The sequence below is a fragment of the Mustela lutreola genome, chromosome 7 (genome assembly GCF_030435805.1).
Source record: "Mustela lutreola isolate mMusLut2 chromosome 7, mMusLut2.pri, whole genome shotgun sequence".
Lineage (NCBI taxonomy): Eukaryota > Metazoa > Chordata > Mammalia > Carnivora > Mustelidae > Mustela > Mustela lutreola.
The window spans coordinates 107,345,638-107,370,516 of NC_081296.1; the positions used below are offsets into that span (position 1 = coordinate 107,345,638).

At 36.8% G+C, this 24,879-nt stretch overlaps 1 protein-coding gene across 6 annotated transcripts in view; it reads right to left on the bottom strand.

The window, feature by feature from the left end:
* The window catches only part of FERMT2 (FERM domain containing kindlin 2), a 90,550-nt gene that overhangs the window by 42,215 nt on the left and 23,456 nt on the right, over positions 1-24,879 (bottom strand). For all 6 annotated transcript variants that reach the window (XM_059182118.1, XM_059182117.1, XM_059182121.1 and 3 more), the window contains exon 3: positions 13,780-14,013. In XM_059182118.1, the coding sequence (XP_059038101.1) occupies positions 13,780-14,013 (234 nt within the window). The remainder of the gene's footprint in view (positions 1-13,779; positions 14,014-24,879) is intronic.

Genomic DNA, 24,879 nt, shown 5'->3' on the forward strand with positions numbered 1-24,879 from the left:
GCATTATTTACAATAGCCAAGATATGGAAGCAATCGGTTTCCAGTGATAGATGAATGGATAGGAAATGTGGAGTGTGCACGGGTGCACACATATACAAATGTTATGCAGCCATAAAAAGGAAGAAATCTTCTATTTGCAATAACATGGATGGACCTAGAGGGTACTATGCTCAGTGAAATGAGACTGAGAAAGACAAAAACTATATAATATCACTCATATGTGGAATCTAAAAAGAAAAAAAAAAAAGAATTAACAAAAGGCAGAATCCGATCTATAAATACAAAGAACTGATGGTTGTTGGAGGTGAGGGGTTTGGGGGGGGGGTGGGCAAAACGGGTGAAAAGGAGTAGGAGATACAGGCTTCCAGTTATGTGGATGAATACTAAGTCGTGGGAATAAAAGGCAGTGTAGAAATATAGTCAATGATAATGAAATAGCATGTATGGTAACATATGGTAGCTACTCTTGTGGTGATCACAACATGATGTATAAACTTGTTATATCTCTAAGTTGTACACCTGAAACTAATGTAATATTGTATCGACTATAATAATAATTAAAAAAAAGATCTTGGATATTAACAATGGGGAGAGAGGGTCTTTTTTTTTTTTTTAAGATTTTATTTATTTGAGAAGGAGAGAGAGAATGAGCAGGGGGAGGGGCAGAGGGAGAAGCAGGCTCTCTGTTGAGCAGGGAGTCCGCCATGAGACTCAATCCCAGGACCCTGGGATCATGATCTGAACCAAAGGCAGATGCCACCTAGGCACTCCCCTCCAATCCCCCTTTTTGAAGAATTTATTTATGTATTAAAGAGAGAGAGAAAGAAGGGTCCTTTTTCTTCAATTTCTTTTTTTCTTTTTGGTTGAGGTTTGAATTTATATAAAATCCACAAATATCAAATGTATGCATCAATACTTGGGTAACAAACCTCCAGATAAAAATACAGAACGATGGAAATTTAAATTTGATAACCACAATAAAAAAATCCAATGGAGACATTAAGTCAGGTAAAAGGACCAATCCAACCACAACATCTGACTAATTACTAGTTATGGAGAGAACAGAGAAAACAGAAGGGAAGAATTAGGGCATATTACCATGAAATTTCAACATGGTAGGGAAAAGAAAAGATCCTGAAACTAATTTTCAAAGGAAAAAAGCAGCCTACAAAAGGATGAAAACAAAATTAACAACACTATCAGGGGGCGCCTGGGTGGCTCAGTCATTGAGCCTCTGCCTTTGGCTTGGGTCCTGATCCCAGAATCCTGGGATTGAACCCCACACCAGGCTCTCTGCTCAGTGGGAGGCCTGCTTCTCCCTCCCCCACTCCCTCTGCTTGGTTCCCTATGTCTTCGTCAAATAAATAAAATCTTAAAAAAAAAATAAAAAAAAACACAACACTATCAGGACTATTCATAGCAATGCTGGAAGCAAAAACGCTATGTAACAATGACTTCCCAATTTTGAGGAAAAATAATTTTCAACCCAACAATTCTATCAAAGGACAAAATGGTAACACCTCAAAAATTTCTATCTCATTCACCTTTTTCCTACTATGCTGATGAAGGATCTAGTCCACCAAAATAAGTGAGCAAATCAATACTGGAAAATGCAAGGATCAAATAGGAGACAGGAGAAGATATTTTGCTTAGACAATAATGAAGGGCTGTCCTGGAGCTACAACTATACAGCTTAGCCTAGAAAGCATCCACTTCAGACTGGAGCAGGAGGATGGAGGGGCTTCAGACTGTCTAGGAATACAAAAAGGGGGCAGGGAGGAGATTACTACAGAGAATGCAGAAGAACCAGCCCTGGATATAGGTTGAAAACTAAGTAAATGATAAACAATTATGCATATGAGATGATAAAGTATAAATCTTGGTTCACCAAGTAAAAAGATAAACTTTATTGAAATAATGTAAACAATAATTATTTAGTCAAATATTTTAATAATTATAAGAAGAGGGAAAAGAAACATTTGGGTAAAAAGCAATGAGCACATATCTAAAACTAATAAATAAAAGTACATTATTTGGAATTCTGGAAATAAAAGTCAAACAAAATAGTGGGAAATGGAACTAATGTGATTAGGAGCTGGGGAGAAAGAGGGCAGAAAAGTGGTTTTTTAATGTTTTAGGTCCCTCTTTTTTTCAAGTTTTAAATTCCAGTTACTTAACATGAGGTGTAATAGTTTCAGGTGTAGAATTTAGAGATTCATCACTTACATACAACACCCAGTGCTCGTCACAAGTGCCCTCCTTGATCCCATCACCTATTTAACTCCCCCCACACCCTATGTCATAAGCTGCGCTCCCTTTTTAAAGATCTGTTTATTTAATAGAGAGAGTACATGAGAGCAAGGTGGGAGGAGAGGGGCAGAGGTAGGAGAGAGAGAATCTCAAGCAGATTCCCCACTGAACATGGAGCCCGATGCAGGGCTCGATTCCACAACCCTGAGATCATGGCCAAAATCAAGAGGTGGGCATTTAACCAACTGAGCCACTCAGGCACCACCCCGTCTTTTTAAAAGATTTTATTTATCTGAGGGACACCTGGGTGGCTCAGTTAAGCATCTGCCTGTGGTCATGATCTAAGACTGGGGATTGAGCCCCAGATTGTGCATCCTGTTCAGCAGGGAGCCTGCTTCTCTCTCTCCCTCTGCTGCTTCCCCTGCTTGTGCTCTCTGTCAGGTAAATAAATAAAACCTTTAAAAAAAAAAAAAAACAACCAAAAAAGAAAGATTTTATTTGAGAGAGAGCATGCACAAGTGGGGGTGGAGGAAGGGGAGAGGGACAAGCAGACTCCTGCTGAGCATGGACCTCCCCACCCCCACCGCAGGGCTTGATCCTGGGATCCCGAGATCTTGACCTGAGCCAAAGAAGTTAGATGCTCAACCAACTAAGCCACCCAGGTGCCCCTGTCATAAGCCCTTTTAACTCTGCATCTGCTGCTCTGATTTTTAAAAAATTCAAAATCTTGGTGCTTACTCTATAAAGTATGTATTGTAAGGAACAAGATGAATAGAAGAAGCTGCTGAACAGTCTAGGGGAGAGATGGTAGTGATGTGGTCTATTACAGTAGTGGGGATGGCAGATACAGAAAGATGTGCAAAGATTTAAGATCTGTCCAAGAGCCAAAATAACACTTCTAGGTGATGAGATGAGATGAGTAGGTGAGAAAGACAGTGGTGCTAAGGATGAATGACGCCCAAGTTTCTGGTATGTTTATCTGGGATAGTGGTGTTTTTTACTACTGTGGAGACTTCTGAGGGTCAGTGTGGAGAAGTACAGAGATTTCAGAAGGAATAGCATTAGCTCAGTTCTGAACATACTTAAAATTTCTGTGGGAGGAAATTTTTATTAAATACAATGAGCAAATGATGGCTTTCTAGAGAGGTATAATGCTGGAAGAAAATAAAAAATGAAAGGTCTCAAATAAAATGGGAGTAAAAGGAACTTTATTTACCCTCCTGCTTTATTTAAACAGTAAGGAGGGGGAAAATCACTTTTCAGACATTAGACAACAAGGAGCACAGGACAGAAGAGAAAAAACAAAACAACACAAAACAAAACCAGGATGAGTCCTTGCAGTACACCAGCTCGCTCCTTAGCAGTAATTCAGGGCAGGGAAGGGGCACACAGAGCCAGAAATTCAGGGAGGCCAAGACACATAATTTGTGAGTCAGAATACTAAAGAAAAGGGAAAACCAGGGAGAGAACACTGAAGAGCTGCTGTTACCCACTGAAGTCTGTCTGAATACTGATCTGTGTATTTATATGGGGGAAAGGCCTCCTGAAACACAGGGTATTGAAAAGAATCCTCAGAAGAGGTCCAGAGCTAATGGTGGCTCTGGACCTACCCTAAATAAGGTTAAAAGTATCAAAAGGGCCCAAACGATTCCAAGTAATTTAACTTTTTTTAAAAAAAGATTTTATTTATTTATTTGACAGAGAGAGAGATCACAAGTAGGCAGAGAGGCAGGGAGAGAGAGGGGGAGGCAGGCTCCCAGCTGAGCAGAGAGCCCAATGCAGGGCTCGCTCCTAGGACCCTGAAACCATGACCTGAGTCAAAGGAAGAGGCCTAACTCACTGAGCCACCCAGGCGCCCCAGTAGTTTAACTATTGACTCCCCCTCTCAAAAAAGAAAGCAAGCCAACACTACTTAAAAGGAATACAAAAAGATACCCAGCCACCAAAATATACAATTTTGGCATTTGATCAAACATTATTAGATATAAAAGAGGCAGGAAAATACAACCCGTTACCAACATTAAGGGGAAAAAATAAAGTAACTATCTATGTATCTAAAGTAACTATCTATGATGATAGAATCAGTAATCAAAGATATTAAAACAGCTATCAGAAATATATTCTATATAATAGAGGAAAGCATAAACATAATGAGAAAAATGAAAGATTTCTAGATTTTTTTTAAGATTTTTTTTTTTTTTTTTTGACAGAGAGAAATCACAAGTAGATGGAGAGGCAGGCAGAGAAAGAGAGAGAGAGGGAAGCAGGCTCCCTGCTGAGCAGAGAGCCCGATGCGGGACTTGATCCCAGGACCCTGAGATCACGACCCGAGCCGAAGGCAGCGGCTTAACCCACTGAGCCACCCAGGAGCCCCGATTTCTAGATTTTTTTTAAGGCCAAAATCAAACTTCTGGTCATGAAAATACATATGAAATGAAAACTACACTGGATGAGGTTGACACCAGATTAGCAAGGTATCAGTGAACATGAAGATAAAAATGGGCACTATCCAAAATGAAAATACAGAGAATGAAGACTCGGAAAAAAGGAATAAACAATAATAATCACCCTAAAATACATGAAACTAGAGGATGGGAAACAAAGGATGGGAGTTGTGGGAACGGACACTAAAAATTATTTGAAGAACTGATAAACTATCCACGTTTGGGGCACCCTGGGTGGCTAAGTCCGTTAAGCATCCAACTCTTGATCTCAGCGTCATGAGTTTCAAGCACCATGTCAGGCTCCAATTGGATATGGCGCCTACTAAAAAAAATAATAATAATAAAATAAAAAAAAGAAAGAAAGAAACATTAAACTATCCAAGTTTGATGAAAACCATAAACCCATAGATCTAAGAAATGCAATGAACCTAGAATAAAACAAACCTAAAGAAAATTATGCCAGGACCATAAAATTAAATTGCTAAAAACAACAACAACAACAAAAAAAAAAACAAAAAAAACTGAGTAAGAATAAATTCCTGAAAGACTAACAGAGAAAGCACACAGAAGAAAAAATAAAATAATAATAAAAGACTTCTCAGAAATTACATGAACAAGAAGACAACAGAAAGACATGTGAAAATTACTGGAGGGGAACAAATTTAGGATTTTTTACCCAGCTGCAATATCTTATAAAAATAAAGACAAAAATCGAGACTTCTGTAGACAAAGAAAAGGTGAAAAGTATCACCAGCAGACCTGAACTATAATTGGGTTATATAAAGTTTTTCAGATAGAAGAAAAAGGATACCAAATGAAAAGTATTCTCAAAGACCATTAAAAAATGGTAAATGTGTGAGCAATTAAAAAGACCACTTTTCTGGGGCACACATCCAACTCTTGGTTTTGGCTCAGGTCATGAGACTGAGCCTCAAGTCAGGCTTTGCACTCAGCATGGAGTCAATCTGAGATTCTTTCCCTCTTTCTCTGCCCCTCCCCTTCTGCTTGCACATGCACACATTCTGTCAAATAAAATCTTTAAAAAAATTTCCTTACTTTCTACTACTTTGAAAAGACAATTATTGCTTCACAGGAAAAGAACAATATATGGTGACTTTCACAATATGTGGAAGTAAAATATATGATAGTACCAAAAAGGAAAGGAAAGGGGATATAGAACTTATTACTGAAAGATTATACGTTGTACATGTAATGCTATACTATTTGAGCATTTGTTGTGGTTAAGTTAGTCATATACTATAAATTCTAGAATATTAAAAGGCAAAAAAAAAAAAGGCAGTAAAATCTACTTAAGTCATGGGTAGAAATAAATATAACTTTAACAAACCCCTGTCCATCAAAACAAAACAAAAAAATAAAACATGTAGAAATTTAAAAATAAAATACTGTAAGTAAAACAAATACACGTGGCAGACCTAAACCTAACCACAGTGATAATCACATTAAATATAAATGGCCTAAAGAGTTTATAAAAGGGCAGGGATTGTCAGAATAAATGGAAAAAGCAAGTTCTAGCTATACGTTGTTTACAAGAAACCTAATTTAAAGCCATAAATTAAAAGAAACAGGATAATAAAAAATACTAATACCAACCATAAGATAGCTGCAGCACTTTTAAATACAGACAAGGTATATTTCAAAGCGAATATTATCAGAAATACAGGTCATTTCATTGTTAACAGAGAATATTCATAAAGAAGACAAAACAATTTTAAATGTGTGCGTATACTAATACCTTTTTCCATTTGTTATTTGTTTTTGTTTTTAAATATTTTATTTATTTATTTGACAGAGATCACAAGTAGGCAGAGAGGCAGGCAGAGAAAGAGGGGGAAAGCAGGCTCCCTGCTGAGCAGAGAGCCCGATGCGGGGCTCGATCCCAGGACCCTGAGATCAAGACCTGTGCTGAAGGCAGAGGCTCCACCCACTGAGCCATCCAGGTGCCCCAACTAATACTACTTTGATAAAACTGACAGATGTGAAAGGAGCAAGAACAAACCAACTATTATAGATGAAGACTGTAACATCCCTTTGTTTTTCAACCAACTTTGCCTGTCATTTTATAAAGCATCGCCACCCAATGATAATATACATTCTTTCCACATGCACACAGAAAGTTTCCTGTTTGGGGATAAGCATCACTTGACAATGATGTGTTAATCTTTTATTACTAGGCCCGATTTAAAATTTTGTTAATGATTTTTATGTCTATGAATAAAAATCATAAAAGAGATCATAAACTTGTCGTTCTTCATCAAAATTAAAATTTATGTTCTTCAAAAAAACTTAAAAATTAAAAAATAAACCACAGTGATAAAGTACTTGCAAAACATAAATCCAATAAATTTTCTATATCCAGAATATCTTAAAAAGTGCTTACAGTTCAGTAAGATGACAACATAATTTTTTTCTTTTAAAAAGGGAGGCAAAGGATTTAAACAGATACTTTACCAAAAAAATACATATGAGTAATCATGTAAAAAGATCCTCAACATCACTAGTCTTTAGCATAATGCAAATTAAAGTCACCAGCACTTACTACTCTACATCCACTGGAACAGCTAAAACTAGAAAATGCTGCTGGAAGTTTTAAGCAATTCTTCATTTCTTTTTCACCTTTGTCATTATAGAAAAAGTAATCATCATTACTCCTAAAACAAGCCCTTGCATTAGAATCTCTATGTATAAATTAGGCTACCAAAATGAAATTACTCAAATTTTTAAAAAAATGTTTTTAAACACAACTGAATTTGAGTTAGAGTTCTGTTCCACTACTACAGTCTACTACTATCCACTACTACTATCCCTACCAAATAGAGAACTTTGTTAGAACAGAAAGGAAAAAGTATGAACGAATTAGTATTGGTCAAGACTCAAATTGTTTATGTACTGATGATATGAAATGGCAGCATAGTGCCTCTATGTAATTATCAGTTAAACTTTGGGAGAATGTTCATTTCTTCTTAATAAGGCTCTACAAATGTAGAGCCTACACCCTCCAAACACATGTTACATCAAAGAGCTTAAAGTACTTGTGCCTAGCCAAAAGTGGTTCTTTCAAAAAAAAAAAAAGAGGAAGTATAACTAAAAACCTCACTTAATCATTACATAAAAGTATTTTCTTAAGCTAAATTTTAAAAGAAAGCCAATATAATTTTTACTAAATAAAACACTTGAAAGCCAATCTGCCAAAACTCACATAAGAAATAATCTGAAGAGACCTCTATTAATGAAATTGAATCAATAATTAATAACCTTGCAAAACAGAAAGCACTAGGGCCAGAGGTTTACTGGTGAATTCTACCAAACACCTTTCTGGTTCTATTGAGATACTGAGATACCTTTATACAATTAAGATATATAGCATAGTAACTTGACTTATGTACACTGTGAAGTAACCACCACAGTAAGGTAACAACCACTCTTTAATATAAGTAAACACACACATGCGCACACACAATATCTTTGTGACTAGAACTCTTAACTTTCCAAGATGCCATACCAGCATTAACTATAGTCTTCATGACATTCATCACATTCCCAGTACTTACTTATCTTACAACGGAAGTGTGTGTACCTTTGACCACTTACATCCAATTCCCCCCACTCTCCATCTTCTGCCTCTGGTAACCACAAAAATGATCTTTTAGCTTTTTTGTTTTTGTTTTGGGTTCCACATATAACCAAGATTATACAGTATTTTTCTCAGACTTTTCTTCATTTAGCATAATGCCTTCAAGGTCCATAGTGTTTTCACAAATAGCAGGATTTCCTTCTTTTTTATGGTTGAATAATATCTGTGTGTGTGTATCACAACTTTTTTATCCATTCATCCGTCAGTGAATACTTACACTTTTCCTTGTCTTGGCCATTGCAAATAATGCTGTGATGAACACGGGGATGCAGATATCTCTTCACAACAGTGGTTTCATTTCCTTCAGTTATATTCCAAAAGTAGAATTGCTGGGTTGTATGGTAGTTCTATTTTTAATTTTCTAAGGAATTTCTATTCGGTTTCCATTGTGGCTGGGTTCCTTTTTCTCCATATCCTTGCCAGTATTTATCTGTCTTTTTGACAACAGCCATTCTAACAGGTATGAGGTGACACTGTGGTTTTGGTTTGTATTACTCTAATGATTAGTGATATTGAACACTTTTTCATGTATCTGTTGACTATTTGTATATCTTCTTTGGGAAAATGTCTATTCAGGTCCTTTACCCATTTTTAATTGGATTTTTGTTTGTTTGTTTTTTCTACTAAATTGTATGAGGTCTTTCTATATTTTAGATATTTACCCCTTCTCAGTTACAGGATTTGTAAGTATTTTTCCTTATCCAGAGATTTTCATTCTGCTGACTCTTCCTTTGCTGTGCAGAAATTTCTTGGTTTGATACAATCCTACTTATTTATATTTGCTTGTGTTTTATGTGGTATAACCAAAACACATAAAACACACATGGGTCAGGACCCATGTCAAGGAGCTTTTTTCCTATCTAACAAACACTTAAGGAAGAAATTATATTAATTCTCTAAAATCTCTTTTGGAAGATAAAGTGGAGGGAATACTTCCTAATTCATTCCATGAAGCCAGCATTACTCTAATACCAAAATCAAAACCTTTATAAAAAAAACTACAGACCAATATTATGCAAAATCTTCAAAGTATTAGCAAATAGACTTCAACAATGCATAAAAAGAATCACACACCGTGACCAAGTGAGATTTATGACAACTATACAAGGGTGGTTCAAGATCCAAAAATCAACATAATCCATCTCATCAAAAGACTAAACAAAAAAGACTAAAGAAAACTCACATGATCACATCAAAAGATATAAATAAAGCATGACAAAATCCAATTTCAAGTTCATGATTAAGAACTCAGTAAGCTGGGGCACCTGGGTGGCTCAGTGGTTTGGGCTGCTGCCTTCGGCTCGGGTCATGATCTCAGGGTCCTGGGATCGAGCCCCGCATCGGGCTCCCTGCTCCGCAGGAAGCCTGCTTCCCTCTCTCTCTCTCTCTCTGCCTGCCTCTCTGTCTACTTGTGATCTCTGTCTTTCAAATAAATAAATAAAATCTTAAAAAAAAAAAAGAACTCAGTAAGCTAGAAAGCATTCTCAGCTTGATAAAAAATACAAACACCCCCACCAAAAACCCTACAAAACCCTTTAGCAAAGGACATACTTAACAATGATAAACTTGAAGCTTTCCCACTAAGATCAAGAACAACACAAGGATGTCCTCTCTTACCACGACTATTCAACATCTTACTCCAACTACTAGCTAATGCAGTAAGACAAGAAAAGAAAAAAAAAGTATATAGATTGGGAAGGAAGAAGATGGTCTTCATTCACAAATATACTCATCATTCCTACAGAAAATTCAGAAGAATCAACAAAAACTCCCCTAACAAATAATTATAGGAAGGTTGCAGGATACATAGTAAATTTATAAAAGTATATTACTTTCTAATATTCCAGCAATGAACAAGTGGAATTTGAAATATAATACACAATACTGCTTCCATTAACACATAAAAAGAAATACTTAAATATAAATCTAACAAATATGTATTAAGATCTTAATGAGGAAAACTATAAAACTGTGAAGAAAGAATCAAAAAATAAATGCAGAGATGTTCCACATTCAAGTATATGAAAATTCAATATTCTTAAAGATATCGGTTCTTCTCAATTTAATCTACAGATTCAATGTAATCAAAATCCCAGCAAGTTATTTTATGGATACCAACAAACTGATTCTAAGGTTTATATGGAAAGGTAAAAGACCCAGAATAGCCAAATCATACTGAAGGAGAAAATCAAAGTTGAAGGACTGATGATACATGACCTCAAGACTTATATAAGCTATCAAAATCAAGACAGGGTGCTACTGGAAAAAAAACAAAAACAAAAACAAACAGATCAATGGAACAGAATGTAGTACCCAGAAATAAACCAATATAAGTGCAGTCAAGTGATCTTTGACAAAAGAACAAAGACAATATAACAAAAGATAATTTTTAAATATATGATGCTAGAACAACTGCACATCCCATGCAAAAAAAGCAATCTAGACCCAGGCCTTACAAGCTTCACAAAAATGAACTCAAAATGGATCACAGACCTAAATGTAAAACACAAAATGATAAAACCCCCAGATAACACAGAAAAAAAAAATCATGATGATCTTGATTTAGTGATGGCATTTTAGATATGACAATAAAGATGTGATCCACAAAAGAAGTAACTGATAAGCTAGACTTCATTAAAATAAAAACTTTCTGCTCTCTGAAATTGTCAGAGAATGAAAAGACAAGCCAGACACTGGAATAAAATATTTGCTAAAGGAATATCTAATATAGCACTATTTTCCAAAACACTATACTAGGAACTCTAAAAATTTGACAGTAAGAAAACAAACAACCTGGTTAACAAAATGGGCCAAAAGGGACACCTGGATGGCTCAGTTGGCTAAGCATCTGACTCTTGATCTCAGTGTATAAGTTCAAGTTCCCACACTGAGCTCCACCTTGTGCATTAGAGCCTACTTAAAAAAAAAAAAAAAAGACTGAAGACCTTAACAGACACCTCCATAAAAAAGATGTACAGATAGCAAATGACCATATGAAAAGATGCTCCACATCCTATGTGATCCAAGAAATACAAATTAAAGTAACAATGAAATGTCATAGCGCATTTATTAGAATGGCCACAATCCAGAACATAACAGCATCAAATGCTGGTGAGGATTCAGAGCAAGAACTCTCATTCACTGCCAGTATGAATGCCAAATGGCACGGCTACTTCGGAAGACAGTTTGGCAGTTTCTTAAAGAATTAAACATATTTTTTTCCTATGTTCAACAATCACACTCCTTAGTATTTACCTAAAGGAACTGAAAACATATGCCCATACAAAAGCCTCCACACAGATGTTTATAGTAGCTTTACTTGTTACTGCAAAACTTGGAAAAAACTAGCGATGTAGGTTCTGCAGCTATGTAGGATAAACAAACTGGTACATCCAGACAATGGGATATTATTCAGTGCTAAAGTGAACTGAACTATCAAGCCATGTGAAGACATGAAAGAAACTTATATGCATATTACTGTGCAAAAGAAACCATTGGAAGAGACTACATACTGTATGACTCCAATTGTACAATATTCTGGAAAAGCCAAAACTACAGAGACAGTAAAGAGATCAGTGATTGCCAGGAGGTAGGGGAGAGGGAAGACCACAGATTTTTAGGGCAGTGAAACTGCTCTATATGATACTATAATGATGGATACATGTCATGTCTTTGTCCAAACCCACAGACTATTAGTGGGACTTTCTGTACTTTCTATTCAATTTTGTTTATAAAGTTTATGAACTTAAGAAACAGATAAATGATATAAACGGGTAAGTAAAAAAAAACCACAAAAACCTTAAATGACTAAGAGATACAGAAATATACTTACCTTTATGAGCTAAAATAAAATACTGTATTTTTTCACTCAAAAAAGTAAACACTAAAAACTGACAATATTCAAATGTTAGTGATGATTTGGGACAATGAGTTTTCATATGTTGCTGCCCGTAATGTAAATTGGTACAGCAGTCCCCATTAACCCATTATTTAATTTTCCATGGTTTCAGTTAATTGTGATCTAGAAGCAGATGATCCTTCCTCTGATGTACCATCCAGCCTAATGCTGTGTAGCAGTGCCTATATCCTTCACCTCACTTCATTTCATCCCGTAGGCATTTTATCATCTCATATCATTACAAGATAAAGAAGTCTGAGTCAGTATAAGAGGATATTTTGAGGAACAGACCACATTCACATGACTTTTATCATAGTGTATTATTATAATTGACCTATTTTGTTTATTATTGTTAATCTCTTATTACACCTGATTTGTAAATTAAACTTTATCATAGATATGTATGTATAGGAAAAAAAACAGTAGATATAGGGGTGCTATCTGTGGTTTCAACATCTACCAGGGGTCTTGGAACATATCCCTCACAGAGAAGTAGGGGACTATTGTATAACCACTTGAGAAACTCCCGCATACAAATACAAACTGCAAAAAGAAAAATACCCAAAGAGTTATGGCAGCATACTGTTTATGGATATCTAAACACACAAATATGAAGAAATGCATGTACATATGTGTGTGCTGATGTATTTTTAAAAGTACTAGAAGGATATACACACTGCCTTATGACAGTGGTTGCTTTGTGAAGGGAAATTATAAGAGTGTGACTCAAGAACTTTATTATTGTGACTTTAAAAAAGTTTTGCAAAATATCAGTTATTAATTCTAAGCTAACAGGAATTAGGTAATTTTCATATAATTCCTTCTACTTTTCTGTAACTTTATTTTTTCCTAAAAACCCCATTAAGCATAAAAAAAACCACTATAATTTCAGTCATTAGATCAAAACAGTAATGTTCTACATCTCCCCTAAATCTATGGTATAAAAGAATTATGTACTAGTGATAATGGCAATAGTTCATTTTCTCTGATAGTTGAATACTTCCTGTCATATGACATAACTAGGTCAGCCAAAAGTAGTCCACATTTCATTTCAGAAAGCATAAACAGAATCACTACAAGAGCATTCAAGTTGTAGGTGAACTTCAAGTTCAAGTTGCTTAAGGAAGATAACACTCATGGTCATTTCCTTAGGAGCTATGTCAGGCCTTCAGTGAAGGAAGTGACACTATGTGCCTGAATCACCAAAATCAAATAGTGATTTATGTGAAGGAAACATTGCAAAACCTATATCCTGAAAATAATGCCTTTTTTCTTTTCCTTCCCAAGAAATAAAAATTAAGTCATCAGAATGAAGTATTACATAACACTTCTAGTAAGGAAAGAATCCTGTTCGATCTTACCTCAATATTTCTTTATCTTAAAGTAATAAAAAAACTTTCAAGAATAAAGTGAAAAACTGACATATAGATACAGACATAGCTCACCCCAACCTACTCTTTGAAATAAGCTGTTAATCATCAGTCATATATACATCACACCACTAATACTTTCATGAAGAATTTGATACTTACTAAAAGTCTTACAGATGTCAGAAACAGCTTTGAAGACTCTATCAGAGAAATTCACTTTCACCTTCACATACTTCATGTTGGGAAGCTGCAGGCGGAGCAGTTTGTGCTGGGGGGTGAACTGAAGCTTAGCATCTGCCTGAATGCCATACTTATCCAAGGTCCAATGTGTTTTAAGAAGCCAAGTTCTCTTCTTTTCCCACCAGAGAGCATGGTCAGACCAATCCTTTTTTACATCTATTAAAAAACAAGCAATAAACAAAACACTTAAAAATCACTAAGATTACCTAGAGAGAAATTCTAAGAAGAAAGCTAAATTGGGTATTTAATACAAGCAACTAATTAAAATACGAAGTGTCTGTTATGTGATAGATAAAAAAAGAAATCCTCAAGAGCTGAGAAAACACTGTGCCCTTGAAAGCTATACATAACGTAGCTGAGGCAGAGTACACAGTGTAACTAATCATCAGGTACAATATAGGGCACAAGGATGAAAAGAGAATATACTGTAGTCACTCAGAAAACAAAGGGAAAACCCTGGGAACTAAACTTGGAAAAATTAATAACGAAGTGGAGTCAGTGGGTTCTAAGCCCAGCCTTAAGGAAAAGACAATATTCTGATAAAGCTGGTGAGAAGGCTGAGGTTTGTTTATAAGGCTGCAGATGTTGTGAGGTGTACAAGGAGTAGTGAAGACGAAGATGGGGAATTCAAGTGAACAAAAACCAATATCCTAGGTGAAGAGTGTGGAGAAAAACGTTCACGAGTAAGAGAAACAAAACAAAACAAAACAAAACAAAACACTACATCCCAAATATACAAGCTATCCCAAATACATTTCCAGAGAAGTAACTTACAAGTTACATCAACCCAACTTTTCCCCCAACATATTCTGATACAAGTGTAAAAGAAAATGTCATTACCTGTTAAACTATTTGACAGCCTTATGCAATTAAATTAAATGAAACCAAATAAAAGAATAAACACAAGATCTGGCTTACCTCAGTAAACAGATCATAACAAACATGCAAAATAAAATCCAACTTCAGCTATTTTTTTAAAATAGCAATAAAAGTTAAGACTTTTTAGATAAGTATGCATTAAACTAAGAACCAAAAAAGGAGATACGATATTTCAAAAAAAGAATAGGCAGGGTGGGGCACCTGGGTGGCTCAGTCATTAAGCGTCTGCCTTCCGCTCAGGTCATGATCCCAGGGTCCTGGGATCAGGGTCTGGGATCTGGGGTCCCAGAACCCCACACCGGGCTCCCTGCGCTGCAGAAAGCCTGCTTCCCACTCTCCCATTCCCTGTGCTTCTGTTCCCTCTCTTGCGGTCTCTCTCTAATAAATAAAATCTTAAAAAAAGGAAAAGAAAAGAAAAGAAAAGAAAGAAAGAAAGAAAAGGGCACCCAGGTAGCTCAACTGGTTGAGTGACCGACTCTTGGTTTCAGCTCAGGTCATGATCTCAGGGTACTGGGATTGAGCCTGGAGTGGGACTATGAACTCAGCTCTGAGTCCTGCTGGAGGATTCTCTCTCTCTCTGACCCTCCTTCCACTTTCCTCTAAACATACTCTCTAAAATAAATAAATCTTTAAAACAAAAGATTGGCCAAAGCCTTCCAGGGAAAGGGAAAAACAAACAAACAAACCTGGAAAATAGCATTCTTACAAATAAAAAAAACCAATTATCATGATTCTGATAAAAAGCTAATTTTAATACAGATTTTTTTTTTTTAAGATTATTTATTTATTTATTTGTCAGAGAGAGAGAGGGAGAGAGAGTTAGCACAAGCAGAAAGAATGGCAGGCAGAGGCAGAGGGAGAAGCAGGTTCCCTGCCGAGCAAAGAGCCCTATGTGGGACTCAATCCCAGGGCGCTGGGATCATGACCTGAGCCAAAGGCAGCTGCTTAACCAACTGAGCCACCCAGGTGTCCCAATTTTAATAAAGATTTAAAAAGCACTGGTCAACTTTCAGAAAATGAGCTCAAAAGCATATGCTAATATGAAATTTTTTTAAAACACAACTTGTATACCTGAAAGCCTCATATAGTAAAAAGTAAAACTTTTGCGCTGATTATGTGCCTGGAAACCCCTCTCTAATGGTGAAACTTACATCATACGATTTGAACTTCTCATTGTAGAAGAAACACATCACAAGTGGAAAAACACTTTCAATTCCCCAGCCGTTAAAAGAAATTTAATCAGTAAGTATTTTTTTCTTTTTAGATTTTATTTATTTTAGAGAGAGAGAGACAGAGACAGAGCACAAGCAGAGGGAGCCGTAGGCAGAGGGAGAAGCAGGCTCCCTGTTGACCAAGGAGCCTGATGCCTGACTCGATCCCAGGACCCTGGGATCATGACCTGAGCCAAATGCTTAACAACTGAGCCAACCAGGCATTCCTAATCAGTAAGTACTTTAATAGGAGAACTGTAGTTACTTGTGATTACACTGTCATTTTGAAATTTTATTATTTGTTTCGGGAAAACCCAGTCAATCATGTTATTTGAAGTTTGGCTGTAGAAATACATATAACTACTATTTTATAACTACTCACTTCATTCTGTGACACAATGTGTATAGTGCCCTGAATCTTAAGTTAATTTTCAGCACAGAAAATGTCAATTAACTTTTAAACACAGAAAATCTAATCTTGCTCACAGAAAAACAAAGTTGGGACCTTTTCATTTATTCTGAGGTAAATGGTCACACAAGTTAGGTGATTTACTTTTTTCTTCATGACTAGAAAACCCAAGACAGAAAAAGACTGGTACAAAGAATGTACCAATTTGAGTAAGGCTGAGCTGAACTGAATTAATGGCAGGTAGGCATAAAATACTTTCTTCCCCATTCCTCAGTCCATTCACTCTGCTGTACTCTCGTGCCAGGGTCAATCACTAAGGAAGCTATATCTCTCCAGTGGGGGGAGAAGGGAAGAAAAAGCTGTATACTACAACTACTACTACCACCACCAAAAGTCTGTCAACCAACTATCATTTGAATTCCTTCAAGGGTAAACCTGAAATAAGAACTTTGAGGGGAAACATACTTGAGGGGATTAGGGACAGTGAGATGGACTGCTGTTCATAACTGGAGTTCAGTCCTGCTAAAGACCCTCTAGACTAATTATGTGGAACATGCCTAACACTTGGCCCACCTAAGGAAAGAGAAGCTATCCACTTCCTTGGTTAAAGGTTGTCCCCAAGGCCATTAAATTCCTACTGCTTTCTGGATGTCATGCATGTAGTTGACCACCCTTCACTCAGGCAGAGGAAACTCACAAAGTCCCAAGTATTTGTATCAGGACATTTACAGAAAAACTTTGTGGGCCCCTGACAAATGACAATCTCAACTTCACATCAATTAGACTTCAAATTCTAACCTGAAACAAGCACCTCACCTGATTTTCCTTTTTAAAAATCTGACCCTCCCCATCAATTCCACTTCCCTTTCTCACAACAAAGGAGCAGCACACCTGTATCCAGCAAGAATAAACGGGAGTGCAGCCCCACGCAGGGCCTTATCCTAGAAACCTGAGCCGTAACCAAGAGTTGGGACACTTAACCGACTGAGCCACCCAGAGGTCCTTTTTTTAAGTAGGCTCTCTGCCCAGCCTGAACTCATGACCCTGAAATCAAAACCCCAGCTGAGATCAAGTCAGATGCTTAACCAACTGAGCCACTCAGGTGTCCCTACAATATCAATTAAACAGTGACTGGAATGATTCTATAAAGCTCAAAACACATTTATAGTAATTACTCTTTAATCTGCTTTTCAGCAGAATCATTGTGTCACAGTTTCACTTCAAAACTTTTTAGAGACTTGATTGAGCTCTCTTAAATACGCAAAACAATGTTTTCTTGGTTTCTAGGAAATCTTCCTCTGGTGCTACTTTGAAACTAATACTTACACATGAAGACCCACAACTGGCTTCACCCAGGTTCTCATAAGAATATAGTTGTTCTATTCAGATGCAGCAAAAGCTTATTTTAAACACTGATCAAAATCCCAAGAAAAATGATGGTGTATCAATTGAGAATCAATTCACCGAGGCAAGCACAAGAACCAACTGTACATCAAAAATGCTTAATGAATTTTGTGTGTAAATGTGTAAAGCAGTATATTTTAATGTAATGACTCTTGGTACTTAAGTTATCTAGTACACTACAGTGCAGCTTGTCTCTACAGTGCAACTGTAACTGGTATAAACAACGTACAAATCTACAAGAGTAGATTTCCGATATCAACATATATATTTACATATTCCTCCCATTAAAAACTGAATAGAGGCATAAAAAACTTTGATTTTAAAAGTAAAATGGTCAGGGCACCTGGGTGGCTCAGCTCTTAAGCGTCTGCCTTCAGCTCAGGTCATGATCCCAGGGTTCTGGGATCAAGCCCCACATTGGGCTCCCTGTTCAGTGAGGAGCCTGCTTCTCCCTCTTCCACTCCCCCTGTTTGTGTTCCCTCTCTCACTGTGTCTCTGTCAAATAAATAAATAAAATCTCTAAAATAAATAAAAGTAATGGCCATCTATAAAATAATTATGAATAAATGAAAAGCAAATGAAAATGCTACTTATTTGTAAAACAATGGTTTATTTTTCTTTTTGTATTTCTTTTAAAATAATGGTTTATAAATCGTAAGAGGATTTATAAAGTTACTGAAATTCCCTACATTTGCATAATCAAAAAGCTCTGGAACAACTTTCCATGTATTTAACTCCCTTCCACATCAAAATCTGAGCCCTACACCATGTTCTAATAAACAAACATTTCTCATTCTTCAGAATGGTAGTCTTGGTGCTCCAAACGTAGCACTGGACAACTGAATGCAACACACACACACTCTCACTCATAAGAATAACTGGCCTAGAGTGCCTGGGTGGCTTATTGGGTTAAGCCTCTGCCTTCAGCTCAGGTCATGATCTCAGGGTCCTGGGATCGAACCCCGCATCAGGCTCTCTGCTCAGCAGGGAGCCTGCTCCCCGCCCCCATCTCTCTCTGCCTACTTGTGATCTTTCTCTCTGTCAAATAAATGAATAAAATCTTAAAAAAAAAAAAAAAAAGACTTGACTCTCAATTTCATTTCAGGTCAGGATTTCAGGGTCATGAGACTGAACCAGATGTCAGGCTCTTCACTGGCTATGGAGCCTGGTTAAGATTGCTTAAGATTCTCTCTCTCTCTACCTGCCTCCCCACTCTCTCAAAATAGTAACAACAACAATAATAATAACAACAACAATAATCACCCTGCCACTTGCTATGGTAGAACTTATTAGCAAGCATCAGCAAGGGGACTTGCTCCATCAATATCATATAACCATTTAAGGGATAGATCATGCTCAACATGTTTTGATAGTTTGTCCAATGTCAGGATTTCAGTTGTGCTCCAGGTACAGTGTAACCACCTTCTTGTATTTGGTATACTGTGACGTTAAAATCTTGTATCCAGATTTTTAAGAAGCAACGTACCATAAACACAAATCTTCTCAGAAAGGAACCTAAGGGGGAAAATGTACTACTATGAAGTCATGGTTTTCTTTCTCATAAATTTAGCCTTTTTTAGTAACTTTTTAGAAGTCAAGAATTATTTAGATTATGGTTCCATATACCCAATAAAAGTTATAATAAGTTTCAGTAATATGTGTAAATTTCTCAAAACATTTGCCAACACTGAGTAATGTGTATAATTGTTGAATCACTATTTTGTACACCTGAGACTAATATAACACTATGTTAATTATGCTGGAATTTATAAATTAACTTTTAAAATTAATTTTTAAAAATATGCCAGAATTCTGGAAAGAATTATTCCTGTGTTCCTCCCGTATTTAATACACCCAATTATGTTGTGCTCTGTTCCACATAAAACTACTACTACCTGACAGACACTCAAATTCATATCATTAAAATTTCAAATGGCTAAAACATTAACTGTATCAATAAAAGTCTTCTCATTTGACTATAATAGAATGCTCTTCAAATTCAAAAAGTAGTAGAGTATTTACCCTCAAAGACACCAAGTGTGTATTTTAAGGAACAGAAGGCTTAGGACTTTCATTATTGGGAGGCTGAGTACACAAACATTGCTTATTCTACCAAATGGCTTTTGGAGCATACACCCGTTCCATCAGTCACAAAAGAATCAAGTATTTCAAAAAGCTTCCTGCTAAGGCAAATACTATGTCCATCTTTATGCAAGGACAGCTACCTTAGACTCTAGAAAATATGAGCACAGAGAAAGGAGATAGACTATTAACACCCTATTTAATCTTTTCCTTATAGGGCCACGATTCCTTCTTGACCGTTTTGATATGCAATTGATATGCATTTTGATATGCAATTCTAAAATGCAGTTATTTACTTCCATTTTTAAACAATCTTAATTGCTTAAAAAGTAAAAAAAAAAAAAAAAAAAAAGAAATAGTTAACTGAATTAACTTAAGTACCCACATTTCAAAAATAAGTAACTTATTAATAACAATTTGAAATAAACAGGAAACAAAATGTTACTTTAAAGTGGCTTAGATTTGTTTGCGTATTTAAGAAATAATAGTCATTCAGGAAGGAAATACAGAATTTGTTTAGCATTCTCGTAACTTCCATAAACCAAAAGCAAAGTTTATATTAGAAAATCTTTGACAAGTCAAAATTTTATTTTATTTTTAAATTTATTTATTTGACAGAGAGAGGTAGAGAGCACAAGCAGGCAGTCTAACAGGCAGAGAGAGGGAGAAGCAGGCTCCCCTCTGAACAAGGAGCCTGCTGTGGGGCTGGACCTCAGATCAGGACCTGAGTTAAAGGCAGTCACTAAACCAACTGAGCCACCCAGGTGCCCCAACATTTTATTTTAAATTTTAAGTATACAAATACCTTTTGGGCACATGCCTTATTTTTGTACATAGATTTTTCTGTTGTGTTTCCTCTGTTTCCTTTTAGATTCCTCTTAAAACCCCAAATTAGGTAGTATATAACTATTACATGTCAAGAATTTACCCTCTCTTTAATGACAGCAAAAAACTTCAGTCCTAGTAAGCTATTAACAAAGCTACTAAGCAAATAGTTCTGACACCACTGTGAGCAAGCCAGGCAAACTGACCAGACATCATAAGACAGTGTCCCCTTGACCTCCAAAATAAGACCTCCAAAACAAGACGCCCCCATCACACCATTTACTTATACCACCTAGTCACCTATCTACCAAATTTAAAAGAGGATTTTCCCTCATTCATTTCACAACCGGATTGAAACAATTACAGGCATACCTCTTTTTATTGTACTTCGCAGATACTGTGGGGGTTTTTTGTTTACAAATTGAAGGGTTCGTAGCAACCCAGCTTTGAGCAAGTGTGCTGGTGCCATTTTCCAACGGCATTTGCTCACGTCATATTTCTGTCACATTTTGGTAATTCTTGCAATATTTTGAACTTTATTATTATTTTTTATGGTGATCTGTGATCACTCATATGACTTGCTAAAAGCTCAGATAATAGCATTTTTTAGCAATAAAATATTTTTTTTTTTTTTTTAATTTGACAGAGAGAGAGAGGGATGACAAGTAGGCAGAGAGACAGAGGGGAAAGCAGGCTCCCTGCTTCTGAGCAGAGAGCCTGATGCAGGACTCGATCCCAGGACCCTGAGATCATGACCCGATCCGAAGGCAGAGGCTTAACCCACTGAGCCACTCAGGCGTCCTAGCAATAAAATATTTTTAAAGGGCTGCCTGGGTGGCTCAGTCGTTAGCATCTGCCTTTGGCTCACGTCATGACTGAGCCCCCACATCAGGCCCTGCTCAGTGGGGAGCCTGCTTCTCTCTCTGCTGCTCCCCTTGCTTGTGCTCGCTCTGTCAAATAAATAAAATCTTTAAAAAAATGTTTTAAAATTAAGGTATGTGTATTGTTTTTTAGACAATGCTATTGCCACCTAAGACTACAGTGTAAATGTAATGTTTATATGTACTACAAAACCAAAATTTCATTTGACGTATTTTACTGGGACGTTCATTTTATGGTGGTTGGGAACTAAATTCAAAGTATCTCCGGGGGCACCTGGGTGGCTCAGTGGGTTAAAGCCTCTGCCTTCGGCTCAGGTCATGACCTCAGGGTCCTGGGATGGAGCCCTGCATCGGGTTCTCTGCTCAGCAGGGAGCCTGCTTCCTCCTCTCTCTCTGCCTGCCTCTCTGCCTACTTGTGATCTCTCTCTCTGTGTCAAGTAAATAAATAAATAAATAAAATCTTAAAAAAAAAAAAAAAAAAGTATCTCTGAAGTATGCCTGCACTATAAATTTTATAATCAACATGGTCTGAGATACCACTGGGCAAGTCTGTTTCTTTAGTCCACCACTGTATTTCAAACTTCATAGCCATCCTCAAATTGCTGACTCTACTTCAGAAAATACAGAGGCTATCAGATTGGAACTATTTCACCTACATGCCAACCAAATTTATAAAACTTTCTTGTATTTATTCTACCTGTATGGGTCTCCTGCCTTTGAGTTATGATAAAATAACTGTCTATTTATCTCAAACCAATCCTGTTAACTATGCTGTGCTGCCCTTCTCATCTTCTAGGAACCACACACTTGTTACATTGACTCCCTAGGGATCTCATCCATTTTCATGGCTTTAAAAGGCATCTATATAATCACATTGCTAAGCTTTATCTTCAGCCCAACCTTCTGCTTAGAGCACCTGCTTACATATCCTACTGCCTATCCCACATCTCCATCTAGATATCTCTCAGGCATCTCAAACTTAATATATCCAAAACTTAACCCAATTTTCTATCTCAACTATTACTAAATAGCACTAACCATCAACCCAGTTGGCCAAACCTGAATCTAGAAGTAATGGATTCTTCTCCTCCCATCATTCCCCACATCTATCAGCAACCTCTCTATGTAACTTCCAAAAATCTCCAATTTCCACTGGCATGAGCCCATACTGTTCAGGTCACCAGCACCTCTTCCGCTGATTACTCCAACAGCCCCCTGACAAGTCTACTGATTCCGTTCAGCACTTTACAAACAACATCCCAAGGTGATCTACTCAAAGTTGACTCTTGTCATTTCCCTGATGAAAATACTTTAACAGCTTCCAAATGCACTCAAAATAAAATCCAAATGCCTTATCATAGTCTACAAAACCCCACACACTATGGCCCATCCACTCCTCTGAATTTATCTTACGCTACTCTTCCTCTGCCTCAACCATACTTTTTCCTTCTCTTTATTCCAGGAACTAATATATATAAGTAAGTTCTTTCCTGCCTTAGTGGCTTTGAACATGCTATTCCACTCTGAATGTCGAGTTCCCTCTTTCTCAAATTCTAGTTTAAATTTCATGCTCCCAGGGAAGTCTTTTCAATCACCCTAAGATAAACCTTCCAATGTCCTGTGTCCCTTCATTATTCTCTATTCCAGTACACTGTGGTATTGCTCAAAATTTGTATTCATTGTTGTTCATGCGTGGGGTAAATGTCTTTCTTCCCTACTGGACAATACTCTCTAAAACAAACACAAGTTCTATTTCAATCACCATTATATTGCTAGCACAGTGGCTGCATACAGTAACTGATAAATGAATAAATCCTCATATTGAAAAATTTAATGTTCATTACTATCCCAAGAAAATATTATCCCGGACAAGGATTAATTTTAGATACAGGTTTTAAAAAATCTACTTTGTTTTCAACTTCAGAATTAAAACATGCTTCCATACTAACCAGAAGCACAACAGAGATTTCCCTAGATGTGGGGAAATCAAACTGAAATGATTTCCTCTTCCTGCTCGCAACTTCTAAAAAGGACAAATTACTTTGTCTAAGACAAACCCTATAATATGAAATGATTATATTCCAAAAATTCATTTTTAGGTCTTAGAATTCAGGTTTGCCACAAAGAAATAGTATAAATAATAGGTAGGTTCCAAATCAGATTTTTGCCCAAATCTAAAATAACCCAAAGCATATTAACAGTATTATACCACACTAAACATATATCACAAGATTTTTTGCAAAATATAGGGTCAATGCTTCAATTTGAGAAAGAATGAAAAGTGCTAGCAGTGGCACCTGTAGAGTCTGGGTTAGAGAGGGAAGAAAGAACACTGCTGGTAAGTTGTCAGTGAGACAAGGGCTTCCCTGCTGAGCAGAGAGCCAAGGCAGGGCTCCATTCCAGGAGCTTGGGATCATGACCTGAGCTGAAGAGAGAGGCTTTAACCCACTGAGCCACCCAGGCTCCTGTTTTTCCATTTCTTTGTGTCTTCCTCATTTTCTTTCATCAGTATTACATAGTTTCCGGAGTACAAATTCTTCTTGTTGGTGTATAGAAATGCAACTGATTTCTGTGCACTGTTTTTATATCCTGCCACTTTACTGAATTCTTGTACTAGTTCTAGCAGTTTTGGAGTGGAGGCTTTTGGATTTTCCACATAAAGTATCATATCATCTGCAAAGAATGAGGGTTTGACTTCTTTGTCAATTCGGATTCCTTTTATTTCTCTTTGTTGTCTGATCAGAAACAACCAATTTTAATGTAAAAGCGGAATTAGGCTCTGAAGAAGAGATGGTATTTTATCTGATTTTTTAAAAAAGATTTTATTTATTTATTGGACAGAGAGAGATCACAAGTAGGCAGAGAGGCAGGCAGAGAGAGAGAGGGGGAAGCAGGCTCCCCGCTGAGCAGAGAGCCCAATGTGGGGCTCGATCCCAGGACCCTGAGATCATGACCTGAGCTAAAGGCAGAGGCTTAACCACTGAGCCACCCAGGCACCACCCCCCCCCCCATTTTAAAGATTTTTACCTGATTAAGAGATATGGGATTTCCAACATGTGCTCAGAGGAACTATCCTATAGACAAAGGAGTCTCTAAATCAGATTTTTTAATGAAGATAATTATGATGGAATTATGGAGAATAAATCAGGAAAAGGAAGTGCCTGATAGCAAGAAATTTACTGCAACATTCTGGAAAAAGGACCTGACCTAAGGCAGAAGCTGAAGAGAAGGAGCCAAATACAAGGAATATGTCTAGGAATCACAGGTCTTAATGATACTGACTATAGATGAGAGAAGACAGCTGTAGGTGAAATGGAAAGCTAGAAATCTC